Source organism: Sardina pilchardus, chromosome 1, assembly GCF_963854185.1.
Source record: "Sardina pilchardus chromosome 1, fSarPil1.1, whole genome shotgun sequence".
Classification (NCBI taxonomy): Eukaryota; Metazoa; Chordata; class Actinopteri; order Clupeiformes; family Clupeidae; genus Sardina; species Sardina pilchardus.
Genome location: NC_084994.1, coordinates 29,852,233 through 29,868,716, shown reverse-complemented (window position 1 = coordinate 29,868,716; position 16,484 = coordinate 29,852,233). Strand labels below are relative to the sequence as shown.

General features: G+C 44.9%; 1 protein-coding gene across 4 annotated transcripts in view; it reads left to right on the top strand.

The window, feature by feature from the left end:
• LOC134087161 (reticulon-4-like) overlaps window positions 1–13,503 on the top strand; it is a 17,792-nt gene extending 4,289 nt beyond the window's left edge. For 2 of the 4 annotated variants that reach the window (XM_062540481.1, XM_062540501.1), the window contains 6 exons: window positions 2,362–2,569; window positions 4,203–4,341; window positions 10,109–10,178; window positions 11,113–11,159; window positions 11,424–11,482; window positions 12,256–13,260. In XM_062540481.1, coding sequence (XP_062396465.1) covers window positions 2,362–2,569; window positions 4,203–4,341; window positions 10,109–10,178; window positions 11,113–11,159; window positions 11,424–11,482; window positions 12,256–12,298 — 566 coding nt within the window. In that variant the 3' untranslated portion in view covers window positions 12,299–13,260. Of the gene's footprint in view, window positions 1–48; window positions 148–2,361; window positions 2,570–4,202; window positions 4,342–10,108; window positions 10,179–11,112; window positions 11,160–11,423; window positions 11,483–12,255; window positions 13,261–13,364 lie in introns of those variants that run through there. The other 2 variants (XM_062540490.1, XM_062540508.1) reach the window with 2 other exon arrangements.
• The last annotated feature ends 2,981 nt before the right edge of the window (window positions 13,504–16,484 follow it).

Here is a 16,484-nt window from a genome sequence, read left to right as displayed (position 1 = left end):
TGAAACCATGATGTGTCGGGCTTTTATTTTGATAACTGGTAACGGGGCATGATAAAGAGGCGGAAGTAGAATTTGTTAGTGAAGAAGTTCACTCCAGTGGATGGTGCACGGTGCACGCAAGCAGGAACAAGATGGATTCCAAACAAGGTTAGCGCATATTCTTTTGTGTCTGTGCCAAATCCTAGATTATTTTATTGCACACTTGGCTGTGATACGATGATACGATTAGGCATTTATGGTTGATATTAGCATCCACGCAAATGATGTATCATTACAGAGTCGCTCGGGCTTTGGCCTAACGTTAGCTGGGCTTACATTACATCTGTTCTGACACCAATTTCTTATGGCGTTTGGCGTGTGTGGAGAATATGAATCGCTGCCTGGATGTTGCTATAATGTCTGTTTGAGCTGTCTATTCAGAGGAAACTCTAGAGTATTTATTTACCGTTTCGAAGGGTTCCGGTTGTTTTTATTCAACTTCATGGACAACGTTTCACGTCTGTTGAGCAGCATACATTAACGTTACGCTAATTAGAGCCAATAGTTGACGTTATGTACGAAATAACACCACTGTCATCACGTCACTTTAATTTGATTTATCTCACATTTTGTGATTGGAACAACCAAATAATGTGGCACTATTTGGTTAGCTAATGTTAACGTTAGCACCTGGATTTCTAGGAAATGGTATTAGCGCGAATCAAGTCTCATTGTGAGTAACATAACGATACAATAAAATTAGTCAGATAAAGGCACTTGGTGTAACCACACTAATTTAACTTAAACTATACTACTCTGTAACTTTAACGTTATACTTCGATGTTGATTTTGTGTCAACGTTAACGTTAATTGCCAGACCAAGCAATTACGTAATTTAATGGGGGACTGTTGTCAATTATGCAGTACACGTTAGCGTGTTAGGCTAACTGCGAATGTCATCCAGTGGAGTCCGTATGCAAGTTAGCTAGAGGTTAACTTCCTATCGATAGCTAACTTGCTTAGACCGCTACTTTTCCCCTTATCTACACTACGTTGGCAGCCTGTGTCAGCATACGATAGGCAAAGTAAAGCCGCGTTTCAACACCCTTGGTACAGACTATAGTCGAGGGATGGTTCAAACAATTGATTGCAATGCCATGCCCTTTGTAACATGCGAATAGCTTGCCGGTTTTATTGATTCGAAGAGACTATCATCAAATCGGCAATCCTCTTACTTGGTGATAGCAATGTTATATGCAACGTTTGAAGTTTCATAGCAAAGGATACTTTGTCCTACACTTTCTTTCTGACCTTTATTCTCCCCTCGCCCCCCTCCCCTCCCTAAGTCTCAGATAACACGCAGAAATTGGTACCACATATTTAATGTTTTAGTACCTATAGGATGTTGGAGAGCAGCTAAATCATTACCTGTCTTTTCTATGCTATGCCTCTTTCTTTGTAGGCTTCCCCAAATGTATCAATCGAGAGGTTGCGCCGTTGTCAGCTGAAATTGCAGACAGGGCACAGGCTATTTACGGCGATCTCGCTGTATCAATTTAAAGTGTGCTATCTCACACCCGTTATAGCACCTTAACGTCGGAGTTGGACTTCTACGCTTAAGTTATTTCTGAAGATGTTGACTGATTGAGCTGTGAAACGTTGTTGGAAATTGATTAGCTGCTATCTTATTAAGAATCGAGCCTAGTTTCAGCTTTCTCATTTTGAACTAGTCTTAACCTAACACTGAATTTAACTTATTTGGTTCCCTGCTTGTATGGAAGTGAGTTGTCAGTTGTGCACTTAACATCCATTTTCAATGAAGTTGGGTCAATTCACAGTAATGGGAAAGGGAATGTACTCGGGTATCCACATGCAATGGTTTCTGGTTTCCCTAAAGGATGGAGACCTTTCAACATTGGAGTGAGAGAATGCGTATACCCCTGGTAAATCTGTCATAAAACAGAATGTGTGTGTGTGTGTGTGTGTGTGTGTGTGTGTGTGTGTGTGTGTGTGTGTGTGGGGGGGGGGGTCTGTTACATCCATAGCTGTGGGCTTTTGGAGATACCATTTCAGAGAAGAGACAGGTGGTGATAATTGTGTATTGTGTATGTTTTAACATAGTCTCTTGTCTTGCACTAATCAAATACGACCCATATACTATGAAAGGTGTCATCACAATAATGGCGACTCTTTCTTATGTGCACTGGTCCTATGGGCTCAGTGCTCTCATACACTCTCTGATCTAATGATATGATCCTCTCTCCCCCCCCCCCCCTCTCTCTCACTCTCTCTGTCTGTCTCTGTGCTCCTCTCTTCCTCTTCCCCTCCATCTCAATGCCCCCCCTTCCCCCCCTTCCCTTCTCCGTCCCCTCTCTCCTGCAGTGGTGGACCTGCTGTACTGGCGTGATACCCAGCGGTCGGGGGTGGTGTTTGGGGCGAGTCTGTTCCTGCTGCTGTCGCTGTCGGTCTGCAGCATCGTGAGCGTGTGCGCCTACGTGGCCCTGGCCCTGCTCTCCGTCACCATCTCCTTCCGCATCTACAAGGGCATCCTGCAGGCCGTGCAGAAGTCAGAGGAGGGACACCCCTTCAAGTGAGTGTGTGTGTGTGTGTGTGCGCGTGCGTCACTTTGATGGAGTCAGTGTGGGAACACTGAAAGAGGTGAGTTCATTTCAGAATGGGAATATAGGTAGACATCGTCAATAATGTCTTATTGCAACTGGTGGCATAGAATTTCTACTTGGCCTTTTCACCTGCATACGCCACCAATCTAAAGCAAAATCTGACTCAGAGTGCACTCGAGCTTGCAGACAAGCTTGCTTCCTGTGATCTTTTGACTCATGTCTCTCTACGCACACACAAACACACCCACACACACAGACACACTATTTTAAGGAACCCCCCCCCGCCCCCCAAACCCACCCCCTAAATATGGTCCCTAGAACACTCAAATCACACACACACACACACACACACACAGTCTCGCCCTTGCTCGTTCAGCTAATGAAACTGGCCTAATCCTCTCTTTGATCGTTCCAGTGAGTTTTATGCGGCTGTGCTGATTCTACGGGGCTTAGTTTGAGCCCATGAAGAGGCGATTACCGCCAAAGTCCTTCCCTCAGACCGCTTTTAATTTCCACTCAAACATGCTGGAAAAACGCCCTCACTAACAGATCACAGTAATTCCAGGGAAATGACTCCTTAATGCCATTTGCAGTGTTGTTTCGGAAATGGCTGACCTGCGAGCATGAGCTAATGTTTTCCTAGTTTTGGTTCTAAGTCCGCCGTCAGTCACTACAAATGACATAATCCCTCTCATTAGACGTAAAGTGGTTGGTAAATTAGTTGAATAGAATGATCTGATTAGAGATATTGGAAGTTGGAGCAGTAGTAATTATCCTCCGTTGCTTAGGGTAGTCTACCTGAGTGGTTTATGACCGAAGATCGTTGTGCAGGTGATTCAGAGCCAAGCAAATTACAGATAATTTGAACAAATTGCAGTTGCCCCCCTGCACAAGACTGAAGCTATCGAAATGAGGCCTATTAGTAGTGACGTCTCCCAACACGCATCCCTCAAAGTTGGCAGCCACGCTGTTGGCGGATTTGGGGCACAGCCCTGGCAGCTTTGCCAGTGTCCTACTGTACCAGTTGTCCCCATCATGCAAGGGTGACACCAGTGGTGGGGATGGATGAAGATGGATTGATAGAGAGAGAGAGAGAGATGGATACTTTGATACTTTATTGATCCCCAAGGGGAAATTCAAGAATATGTAATATGGCCGGCCGGGTGTGACGTAGATGTTGAAGGTGCTTGAACGGTTGTGGGTGGTAGCCTAGGGTAGTCTAGGGGCATGGTGTGGGTGGTAGTCTAGGGGCATGGTGTGGGTGGTAGTCTAGGGTAGTTTAGGGGCATGGTGTGGGTGGTAGTCTTGGGTAGTCTAGGGGCATGGTGTGGGTGGTAGTCTAGGGTAGTTTAGGGGCATGGTGTGGGTGGTAGTCTAGGGTAGTTTAGGGGCATGGTGTGGGTGGTAGTCTAGGGTAGTCTAGGGGCATGGTGTGGGTGGTAGTCTAGGGTAGTCTAGGGTAGTTTAGGGGCATGGTGTGGGTGGTAGTCTAGGGTAGTCTAGGGGCATGGTGTGGGTGGTAGTCTAGGGGGCGTGGTGTGGGAGTAAGTGACCGTGGTGCTGTGATGTTGAAGGCATTGATGGCGTCCCCTCCCTCTGTAGGATGTACCTGGAGAACGACGTGAGCGTGCCCACCGACCTGGTGCACAAGTACAGCGAGCTGGGCCTGCGCCACGTCAACACCGCCATCAAGGAGCTGCGCCGCCTCTTCCTGGTGGAGGACCTGGTGGACTCCCTCAAGGTGAGCCGCCGCAGCAAACTGAGAAAATAATAATGCTATATTGACGGCAGCTACTTTTCCCACAGATGCAAGTATCTTCTGAATGTATTTATCCATGTATCTGTTTATTGTGATCTTATTGGTAGGACCAGTTGTATTGTTATTACCTCCGCCAAGAAGGTTACAGTATGCTTTCATTTGGGTTTGTTTGTTTGTTTTTTTGTTTGTTTTTTTCGCAAGATAACTCAAACGGTTACGAATGGATTTCGATGAAATTCATCAGGGAAGGTCTGAAATGACCCAAGGAAGAAACTATTACATTTTGGGAGCGATGCGCATCACCATCTGCATCCAGGAGGCGGTTATGTTTTTGACTTGGCGGAGGTTTGCACTCTCGGAGTGCTTTTCTAGTTGTTTTATGTAACGAGTGTTTTATGGTTCGGTGGGTTTTGTGTTCTCTGGCTTCAGTGTTTGTGATCTCACCAAGCCGAATCCCAATCAATTCCGTTGATCTGGCAGTAAAGTATTGAATCTGTATTGGTAGAAGAATAGGAGATGTTCAGTATTGTCTTGTAGGGGGACATGACGCACATATTGTCTAGTATTGTGAATATAGATGCAAATTATCCGTCCGAGTAGTTTTATTAAGGACACACGAATACGGAGATACTGTAGATGGATGGATGGATGGATCTGAAAATGACATTTAACAAGTTATTATGACTCATAATCTTCTGGGCCTTATAATTATATTATCTTCTTGAAAAGACTTTCCTGGCCTAATGGTTATGGCTTTAGAAACCATCTCAAAATGGTCAGTTTCAATTTCAGCGGTCACGAATGGGTGATCACACCCAAACTGACCCTTTACAGCACACTCGAGGCCTCTGATATGCCACTAGATATGCCTTCTCTTCAATAGACTGAAGATTCAGCTTTCAGCTTTAGCCCCCCTCTCCTTCCAAACACCAGCTGCTCAGTCTGCATGAACTGTTGGTTCGTTCTCATGAGTAGCTTTGTGTGTGTATAATGTGTGACTAACCGTCTATGGGCTTCTAACTGAGTGTGTGTGGTTTCTGTACTTCTAGACTTCCCCCCTCCCCCCCTCTGTCTGTGCTGTGTTTGTTCGGAGTGTACAATTTCCATGCTCATATCTTGGGTGCCAGGATTTGGCCCGTTTCTATGGCTATAGCCTATATGCATGTGGGATGCCTCACTTGTCACTAAGGGAGACCTGGGAGACACGGTGTACAATAAGGAAGGAAAACCGAATCAATGGCCCGCTGAAAAGAAATACTTGTGTGTCAAAGCAGCAGCAGTAGTGTGTGTGTGTGTGTGTGTGTGTGTGTGTGTTTGGGGGGCCAGGGTGGGGGGGGGGGGGGGTTGTTGGGCCAGCCCCACAAGGGTCCTATTGTGAGCCAGACGGGCGGTGTTAGGGGATTTAGGCCGGTGTCTGACAGGATCATGCTGCTGCTGCTGCCACTGCCAACAGACCGACCCCTGTCTCTAGGCAGCAGCGGAATGGAAGAGTCCACGCGTGTGCTTTTGCAGGGGGGGGTCGAGGGGAGGAGGAGTGGGGTGGGTTAGAGGAGCTTGACCTGGCGGCGGGGGAGGGGGGGGTGTTGTTGGCAGGCTATCTGTGAAAAGGTGGGGGACACTGGACAGTCTGTACCGGGCATAGCGAGGGGGGTTGTGGGTCAAGTGAAGTTTTCAAGGATTTAGACATCAGTCGTCATTGTCGTCGTCCCTGGGCTGGTGTATTTCCTGCTCCAGATAGGCTAGCTGTCCGTCGGGGTGTCGTAAATCATCTTACGGGCCCTTCACACCAGAACCAAAACACCAGAACCCACCAAAGGCGTCTGCTAAGCAGCATAACCATAGCCAATAACTATAACGATTGGAATGTCCACAGTAACGAGCGATAAGGAAAAGTCTTTCCTCCGTCTCTTATGTTGATGAATGTGACGTCTAAAATGTGATAGATTCTGACTGGCTGTCAGCTTTTTATCGCTCTTAAAATCGCTCCGAAAGTGAACCTCAAGGATGGTGTTCTTCATGAAGTTATCGTTATGGTATGAGCTTGTTGTCCGTTGTCCGTTGTCCTTCATATTAACTAGAGAGATGAAAACGTGTTGTTTTCTCCCCGTTACTGTTCCAGGTGTGAATGGCCCTTTAGACAACGAAAATTGACTCCCAGCTAAGAAATGTAGTTCTGAGACTGGTCAAGGGAGTTTTCTTTCCTCTCTCCTGGCTGTTATGTAACACTAGTCTGGAGTTCAAGGTGTGTGTGTGTGTGTGTGTGTGTGTGTGTGTGTGTGTTAGTTTGAGGCTCATTTGGCTGCCTTTGAATGTAAAAATAGACATTTTTGACGCTAAGCCAAATTGGCTCCCCCTATGCATCCCTCAGCCTTTTCCAGCTTCTTTAATAGTCTCTCTCTCTCTCTCTCTCTCTCTCTCTCTCTCTCTCTCTCTCTCTCTCTCTCTCTCTCTCTCTCTCTCTCTCTCTCTCTCTCTCTCTCTCTCTCTCTCTCTCTCTCTCTCTCTCTCTCTCTCTCTCTCTCTCTCTCTCTCTCTCTCTCTCTCTCTCTCTCTCTCTCTCTCTCTCACCCTCACCCCCTCAACACATACTCGCACCTTACCTCACTTTCTTAAATGTGAACAATGCCTCCTCTGTGTAGCGTGCTAGCGCTAGGCTGAGCAGCGGGTGTACAGGAGCTTTATTTTGCGGTGACTTGTGGCCCCCTGCTAGTGCTACTACCTCAGCAGTTGCCATTTGTGGGCATTTACGGGCTCCGCCAATGGTCTCTATGCCAACAGCTGACGGCTCAGAACTGAGGGGCAGTTCAGCGGTCGGAACAGAACTGCATTCAGAATGGAGGATAAGGGGCCTCTTATCTGTTTAAACGTTTGGAGATCACTGCTGACTGTCTGGTGACAGCTGTGGGTGCACTAAAAAGTGCAAATGCTGGGTACGAGACAGATGTGTTGGTGCCGCATTGAGCCATCGTCCGTTATTCCTTTTCATCGTCCGGGACTGTCATCGCCTTTTTTTTTCCTTGTCAAGGATAGAGTGAAAGATTCAGTTTTAGTTTCGTGAAAGGTTGTTGTTGTTATAGTTCAACTTTTCATGTTAGCAGTAGCATTAGCCATGCTAGTTAGCTGGCTAAGTAACTTGAGATGAATATATCATCCAGATAGCTAACGTTCCACCCTTGTAAGTGCCCATAACTAATGTCCTCCCATGCCAGGGAAGGTTGGCAAAACCATTACGGCAGAGTTGAGGGAAAAGCCTCCGCACCAATTGCACATGATGACGTCCAATACATTTGCGATTTAATTGTCGAATTAGTTGACAACTAATTTGTTCATTGCAATCACATTTGGGTCGTGAATAATAACCAATCACTTTTAACAATAGCAGGAAGGACGAATGAGTTCAGTCAACTGCTAGCTGCTCTTATCTCGCTTTTCTGCTGGTCTAATACAGAGCGAACTGTTAACGGTGCAAGTTTTTTTGTTTCCAGGTGGCTGTGGTTGAGTCGGAGTGGTTGAAACGTTGTATACTTTGCCATTAAAACGGGAGCACATAAGACGGTGTATGGATAGTTTACTTTTGACTACGTTTCTGCCCATATGCAGCATCTGTTGCATATGGGCACAATCTGTCAGAACCAGAGGGTTGAAAGATGGTATTGTGACGGTGTAGGTTCGACGAGATGTGCGCAGTGGTTTTGATGGTGTTCTTGACCGTGTTGTGTCCTGCAACATGTCTGATGATGTCACCAAGGCACGGCTAAACTCTGCCAGAGCTACTTCCCGCCCCGTCTTTGTTGTCGTGTATGCGGTCGTCGTATATTGGTGAAACGATGCCAGTTGGTGTCGGGCCCTGGGCAGAGATTGGCATTCTCATACCAGGCGCTCTTGGGGGCTCTCATGCCAGCTACCAATTAGCATGTAAGCCAACTAATCCCGTATGTGAGACTCATTAGTGCATGTTCTATGGTGGTAATGGATAAACCTCTGTGCCCACACTAGCCCTCCTGTTTTTTGTTTTTTTTTCCACCACGGCTGCGCCACGTCCGCTAGTCCGTTCGTAGCCCCCCCCCCTCCTCCCCAAGGAACCGCGGAGTGCCCTTGAGGTCCTCAGAGCGGCCTGTCGTGTGAAGGTGTTCTTAGCCGTGTTGTGAAGTCAGCACCTTCCCGGACACACACACGCACGCGCGCGCACGCATACACTCTCCCCCTCTCTCTTGCACTCTCCCTGTCAGCACATTGGCCCGTGGCCCAAACATCCAGGTCCCAAACTGACCGTCCCCCCCTGACTGCCAGCTAGTCGCCGGCCATCCGTCCTGCCTCGGGGCAGTTAAAAGCCCTCCGTGTATGGAGAGTGCCGTTCTGCGGTGGGAGGCGGTGTGTGTGGTGTGTGTGGTGTGTGTGGTGTGTGTGGTGTGTGTGTGGTGTGTGTGTGGTGTGTGTGTGGTGTGTGTGTGGTGTGTGTGTGGTGTGTGTGTGGTGTGTGTGTGTGTGTGTGTGTGTGTGTGCGCCCGCCCCTGGGTGTGGGATGTACATGGGCAGGGGGGCGAGGGTAAGGTTTCCTCTGGACCTTGTGCCCTTTCGCGCGGCGTGGGACCTCAGCCATGGCTGGAGATAGAGCGCACTGGCACTCCGCTCCGTGAAGTTCACAGGCCGGCCTGGACGCAACGTCCAGCGGGGAAGACGGATGGGCCCCCGTTTGCTTGCGTGTGCTTTAAATGGACGAGAGATGAAGAGTCTGTACCGTCTGTGTGTGTGTGTGTGTGGGAACAGGGTAAAAAAGAAAAATGTTGTTTTACAAGAGTGACGTAAGGGGGGAAAAAGATCTGGCTGTGTGTGTGTGTGTGTATGTGTGTGTGTTTAGGGGCGAGGTCAGTTACAGGTCAAAGCATGAACATGATGAGGTCGTCCACATGCCAAGTCTCCACCTACACTGCCCATCTTGTTAGCCGGCCTACTATTAATGGAAGAAGCCATTTTCTGACATTAAGGAAGCTGATACAGTTAATTAATAAACCACATCATACACAGTTGTGGTAGGATGTTTACTCATTATGGGTAATGAAGGTGGTCATGGCACTGTTGACTGTAACTGAAAGGACAGTCCAAAAATGTGAAAACTGAATATTTTTCTTGTTGGGGTTCTTTATTTTGTCCGTGATCCCTCATGTGAATGTGTCGTGGATCGATGGATTCATGAACTGCGCTCACACACATCTGAGGTGCCTTCAAATTTGGCAAACAGTGGCAAACATTCGTGGTGAACATGTCTTTCTTTGAACAGTTAAATTTGAACAATTTGGTGTTAACATTACATTCTAACAGTATTTGCATTGTTGCGTTCATCAAACTCATGTCCAGTTCCTCTGTATGTTCGGGGAGCATTACCTCCTCAGACTGTTTGCGATGGTTGGCAAACGTTCGCCAAAAACTCAAGGCTAACGGAATACTGTTTGCGGGCGTTCGCAAACGTTCGTGAACTTGAACGCACCTTGGGTTCGGGTTCTTCAGTTCGTCTTCATTTCTATATTTACACAATGCATAGTTACCACGTGACTAATGATGTTTGGTTTGCTTTGGTTGAAGACACTTAAAATGTCAAGTTGTTTAAGCCTGTAAACATGTACGGCAATTTTCTCCATGGAACTTTCTCATTTGTTTGACTCTAGCCTAAAGTGAGTGTGTAAAATAGAATGTATAACCTAGTCGAGATGTGAACGTTAATGTGTGTGTGTGTGTGTGTGTGTGTCTACAGTTTGGTGCCCTGCTGTGGATCCTCACCTACATCGGTGCCTTTTTCAATGGCCTCACCCTCTGCATCATGGGTAATTTTACACACACACACACACACACACACACACACACACACACAGACACAATATTTCTTAGGTAATGATGTAAGCTAACTGAAAACAGGCGCGTGCTTTTCATCTTCACACGCACACACACACACACACACACACACACACACACACACACACACACACACACACACAGACACAATATTTCTTAGGTAATGATGTAAGCTAACTGAAAACAGGCGCGTGCTTTTCATCTTCACACGCACACACACACACACACACACACACACACACACACACACACACACAGGCGCACTCTCAAACACATTCCACTCGCCTAAGCTGGCAGCTATCCAGGCGTGGTAATGGAGAGAAAGCAAGCACATCAATAAAAAGTCGATAGATTAATAGCAGTTGGCGCCGCCCTAATGCGGCCCAGTCGTTTTCAGTAGCTTGCCCCATGCTTCATACATGCTGACGTTGAGATGGAGATTGTTTCTCTGACACCACTGGGTCAGTCACCTCACTTCCTCCAGGTAGGCCGCCTCATCGTTGTTGTGGATTAGGCCTACCACTACGGTGTATCTGTAGTCCGATGAAATGAGACATCAGAAACTACAAATTCGACTTGCTTCGTCGCAATACATCATACTTTCATAAAATCATGCGACATATTCTACCTTGTCTGTTATTTGCTGGATAAACAAATAGTGTGTGTGCGACAGAGGAAAAGTGCTTTAGTGTTGCTTTAAGTGGATGTGAGAGGAAGTGTCAAGTGTTTTCTGGTCTCTAAAAGCAAAAAAAAAAGTTATTGTTTGTTTTCCCCCATTATCAATCTGTATTCATGTGTTTTATTCAGTGTTACGGTTTTAGTTTTATATCCTTACCTTTTTCACATAGCTGTGTTGACCTGCTTGGTTGTGTTTTTATTTAAATAAACTCTCTTCCCTTTCTTCAGGACTGGTTGGAGTGTTCAGCTGGCCAGTGATTTACGAGAAACACAACGTATGTGAGACACACACACACACACACACACACACACTCACTCAACCTTTCCATGACTCATTTAATTTCCTCCGAAAAAAAATAAAAATAAAAAAAAATCCTCTTGGGGCCTTTTTGAGCATTTTTGTGGCGTGGGTTAAGCGGTCCTGGGGCATAATTCCACGGTAGTTATTGTGTCTTATAGGTTTGAGACAAACAAATGTACAACAGTCGCAAACCTTTGACTTGTTATGTTTTTTTCTTTTTCCCCCTCTCCCTCAATAGGTCCAGATTGACCATTACTATGGGATGGTTAGCAGTCAAGTCAAGGATGTTATTGGGAAGTAAGTACAGCCTCCCGCTCCCGATGGAAATGGAATTGCAAATGGCGACACCTGCACAGTCTTCTGTACAGATTTGCCGTATACACAGAACCTGCTCAGCCGTAGTCCATCTGAACACAGCCCCCCCCCCCCCCCCCACCCCCCCAGAGCGGCAGGTCTCATTACAGATGCCATAAAACATTGGCACTCGGGTCACAATGCCACAGAAGGGCTGATTTACAGTCGAAGCCAAGGGTTGGCATGTCTGCTGTCAAACTGGACCAGTTATCTTGAGGTGCCGCCGCTGATAATAAACGTTGCACACACACGCCAGGAATTACCTGTGAGAAGAAGCGCCAGGCTTGTTAGTCCCTCAGTGAGCCCTTTCTCTTTGTTCCTCCATCACAAGCACCACACACTCATTAGTGTGTGTGTGTTCATCTTTTGCAGTATTATTTCAGCGCCATACACTTATCCTCAGGGGGTTTGTCCTTTTTACAGCATTAGCTTTGATGTCAGAACAGGTGTTGCTTTTTGTGAAAGTGTGTTTGTGTGCGGTTTTTCCAACGCATCCCCCCTGATGTAGTACATCTCTCTCAAGGTCACATTAATTCACCTGTAAAGGTCATAGAGGATTTTAGGCTCATCCAGAAATTTCACCCGGAAGCCGAATATCCCTGACTTTTTGAGTGTACATATATGGCCGCTTGGAACATTTCTGATATTTTCAGGCAGATATTGTTCTTGTTTTTTACTGACTTCCTCCCTCTCTCTCTCTCTCTCTCTGCTTCCAGGATCCAGGCCAAAGTCCCTGGACTGAAGCCTAAATCGGAGTGAAATGACAGAGCTTGAGCTGGTGTGTGTGTGTGTCCATGTTTGTCCATGTTTTGGGAAGCGTGTGTGTGTGTGTGTGTGTGTGTGTGTGTGTTTGTGTTTGAGAGGGAGGGATGTGAATGGATGGAACCATGGAGGAAGGAGTATGATGGAGGAGAGGACGAACACAAGGCCTTCGACGTTGTAATGTACACTCGTCCTTTCGTTTTTCTGTTTAGGTCGTTTTTTTTTTTCTCCCTGCAGTCCCGCCATCAGATGAACTAACCCTCTCTAATCTGATAACCGCCGTCTCTGTCCGTACCAGCTCAATGTTGTACCCCACCGTAACTTAAGAAAGAATAAATAAATAAATTCATGAACTTAACTAAATGAAATAGCAGCTTTTTGTAACATCAATAAGGAATGTCTCACAACCTTGTTGATCACACTTTGTCGCTATGGGAGATGTTCACCTAAGGAGAATGTTTTGATGTTTTTGTTTGTTTGTTTGTTTGTTTTGCCTAAAATTTGCTATCCCAATGCATACAGTAGTTCTCAGTTTCACAAAAGCGGTGGCAATCAGATTTGTTTGTAAAGGGACTAAAACATTCATGGGGGATAACGTGGCGCCAACACAGGAACTACTGTCACGTTTTTTTTTTTTTTTCCTTTTCCCCTCTTAGCTTTTCTTGTTGTTTTTAGGGGTGTCGGGATGTAATTGACATGTAGTGTTTTAATTGCCATTCATTCATGACTTACTTGTCATTCAAGACAAAAAACTGCTTAGTTTCAGCGTATGAGCTTTGAGTCATTTTATAGGAGTCAGTCAATCGCCTACTGTTGTCGCACCATTAATTAAGCACCATCTTTTTTTTTCTTTTTGCTGTTGTGTGGATGAAATGCAAGAAGTGAAGCTTTTTATTTCTTCCTGTCACCCTGTTGCAGCTGACTAGAATGTGTGGAAGCAATGATGAGGGGGGGGAAAAAGAACAAGAAAAAGGGAAAAAAAAAGAAAAAAAAATAGGAGAAAAGTTTCACAAAAGCTTGATGGCATCGCTTTTGCAATTTGTTTTTCTTTTATATTTCACAGCCCCCTCATTTGAAGCTGTGGATTTTTCTCTTAACTCATCCCTGCTTTTCCTGGTGCTGCCAGTCATCAGTCATGTGATCTGTTGTGGGCAGGAAAATCCTGCCCACATGGGATTGGGTGGGCGGGGTCTTATCTGTGAAGTGCTTCTGTGAAAGTGTAAACAAGAACCAATAAAAAGCTCTTAGGCAAACACCCCAAGTTTTGGTCTGCGTGTGTGTGTTATAGACGTTTTGACTCTGCCTCAGTGTCCCAAAGCAAAGGTGAAGCCTGGCTTCTGAAAGTAGAAGTCCGACCACTTATTGGTTCTACTGTGCCTGTGTTAGGGAATCAAATCAATTAATCAGTCTATTGTCCGTTATGACTGAACTATTATGAATACCTAGTACACTTCTGGACAGATCATTTTTTGCCTTTTTAAAATTAAAAGATAAATAAATAGTGTAATTGATGGGGTGAACAATCGGTAAGTGTGAAAAAATGGTTACAGGTAATTATGAACATGATGCTGATTTAAGCTGCAATCTGGAGAAAATTGTCAAATTTGCCATGTCACCAATTTCTTTTAGGTCAAAGGGGGTACACACAAAGATAATCGGGCTGATTAGGGACTTCAGTTTGGGCAACTCGTAAACCCTTCATGAAGACTGTTGAGGTTTGTCGCCAGATTGAAGTTTGTAACAAACTTGAGTATAAATATTTATATATAATTTATTATTTGTTTTCCTTCCTCAGTCTTTGGCATATCACAAACTTCTGTGTAGACATTGTTAAGATTTGAAGTCTGAAGGACACACTCACAACCACGGCTTGTTTTTCAAAACATTTTATATAAAACTCCTCTTCACCAGTTACTTTCAATACACATACTTTCCCATCTTGAAGTGTAAAATACAGTATCCCTTATAGACTTTAAGTACAGATTTGGAATGTGACAGCAAATTCATGCAAAAAAATGTTTTCCTGTCCTCTCACAATTTCATTAAATAAGCTATGTGACTATCTAGACATGTTACAAAAAAAGCAACTACATACTCCACAACATTTGCAGTCATACATAATTGGCTATCAACATTAAAATATAGACTAATATAGATTAAGCTCATCTGTTCTGAGAAAGAACAGATTTGTATATCTTGAAACACCAGAGTAGGTTTGTTGCGAAGTCTGCATGCCTTCCATTTAAGACAAAACCCTCACAAAAAAATGGTTACTTCATACATACAGTACATACATACGTACACATACGTACATTGAAAAATAAAGTGGTCATTTTAACAAAAATATAACACATTTAAAACACCTCTACAAACAGTAAAGTTACAGTACTTCTGCCAGTTGTGGCACCTGAGTCTCCTTTTCATATTTGGATAGGTGAATGAGGTGGTCGTGGTAATACCAGGGCAATAATGTGTTTGATATTATGTACAAGTCAATAAATTACGTCTTTTAATCCTTGCATACAACTTCAATAATGTACTCGTCAGTTAAGCCCTAGACTCTTTTAACTTGAGTAGCACCGTGGAGGAGTTATTATAAAAGAAACGAAGTCGCTGTCATGGTTAATGATGCTGATAAGGCACTTCACATATAGAAGCTAAACAAATAAAATAAGATGATCCCTTTTGCATTCCAAAGCCCACCCTGAACACCCCGAAAATACATCTTGGCATGATAGTGGCTCTTTTGCCACTTTTTTAAAAAAAAAACATGTACATGAGAAAGTAAACATTGCACTTCATGGAATGGCAGAAACGCCATCTTACCATAAGATGAACAAGTAGGACAGATAAGAAACAAACTTTCTCAGACGCTAAACTTTCATAGAAACTGCCTTGATCTAATCAAGGAGGCCGTACTGGTTTATCACTCTTCATTTAACCAAATCCAGATTTTTCTAGTTCATTCAGTTCATCTGTTGATTTTCTCACATATTATAATGATCTTATTTCTGATTCCTCATTCACTGGTTTGTCTTTCAGTATTTGAACATTAGGCTGCAAAGTTGGATAGATTCAGAGCTAGGAGTTACTATTAGAAACATAACGTCTTGAAAATCTCTGAGGAGGTTTATTTTGTTTGCATTACACAAGCTGACCTCTCTCTCTCTCTGTCTCTCGCTCTCTGTCTCTCTCTCTCTCTCTCACACACACCCTCCCCCTCTCTAGTAGTCTTACCACCTGTGAATACAGCTCTGAATTCAGGTCGTTACCATAAACTCTTGATGTGTCTCCACATCTATTCATCTCCAGGAATCTGAAGCTGTCATATACTTTTTGTGTTCATAGTCTACCTATACAGGTGTGACGCTTGACTGGCAGAGTATAAGCTTTCTGCAGTCTGTGGTGTCCTCCCTTTGTTAAGAGTCATCATTGGTTCATCAAAAAGCTAGAGGTTACGAAAAGAACCCTTTGCATATAAAGTACCCTTTGCTGGCAAAAAGGTTTCATAAGGGCTGACAAGGGTCCTATTCTGTCGAACCCCTCAAAAAAGGCCTCTACAAAGAACCCTGTGGAGTCCATCAGTATGTTCTGTGTAGAACCTGTGAATGTTTTCCAGGCAAACAAGCCAACGAACCACCAAAGGTTCTAGACTGCACTCATTGTGGTGAGTGAATAGAGAAATGTAAGTGTGTCCTAACAGGTCTCCTATAGGCGCAGTTGAGGCGGAATGCAAATGCTTCAAAATGGTCTCCTGTAGGTGTAATTGAGGAGAATTGCAAATGTGTAGCAGTAGGTGTGGTAGACTGTGGTAGGTGTAGCATAGACTAGTAGAGTGTAGTAGGTGTGGTAGAGTGTAGTGGGTGTAGTAGACTATAGTAGGTGTGGTAGAGTGTAGTGGGTGTGGTAGACTATAGTGGGTGTGGTAGACTATAGTGGGTGTAGTAGACTAGAGGGTGTCGTAGACTGTATTAGGTGTGGTAGACTAGTAGGTGTAGTACACTAGTAGGTGTAGTAGACTGTAGTGGGTGTAGTAGACTGGTACAGTAGGTGTGGTAGACTGTAGTAGGTGTGGTTGAGTGTAGTGGGTGTGGTAGGCTAGTAGGTGTGGTAGACTGTAGTGGGTGTAGTAGACTGGTAGGTGTGGTAGACTGTAGTAGGTGTGGTAGACTATAGTGGGTGT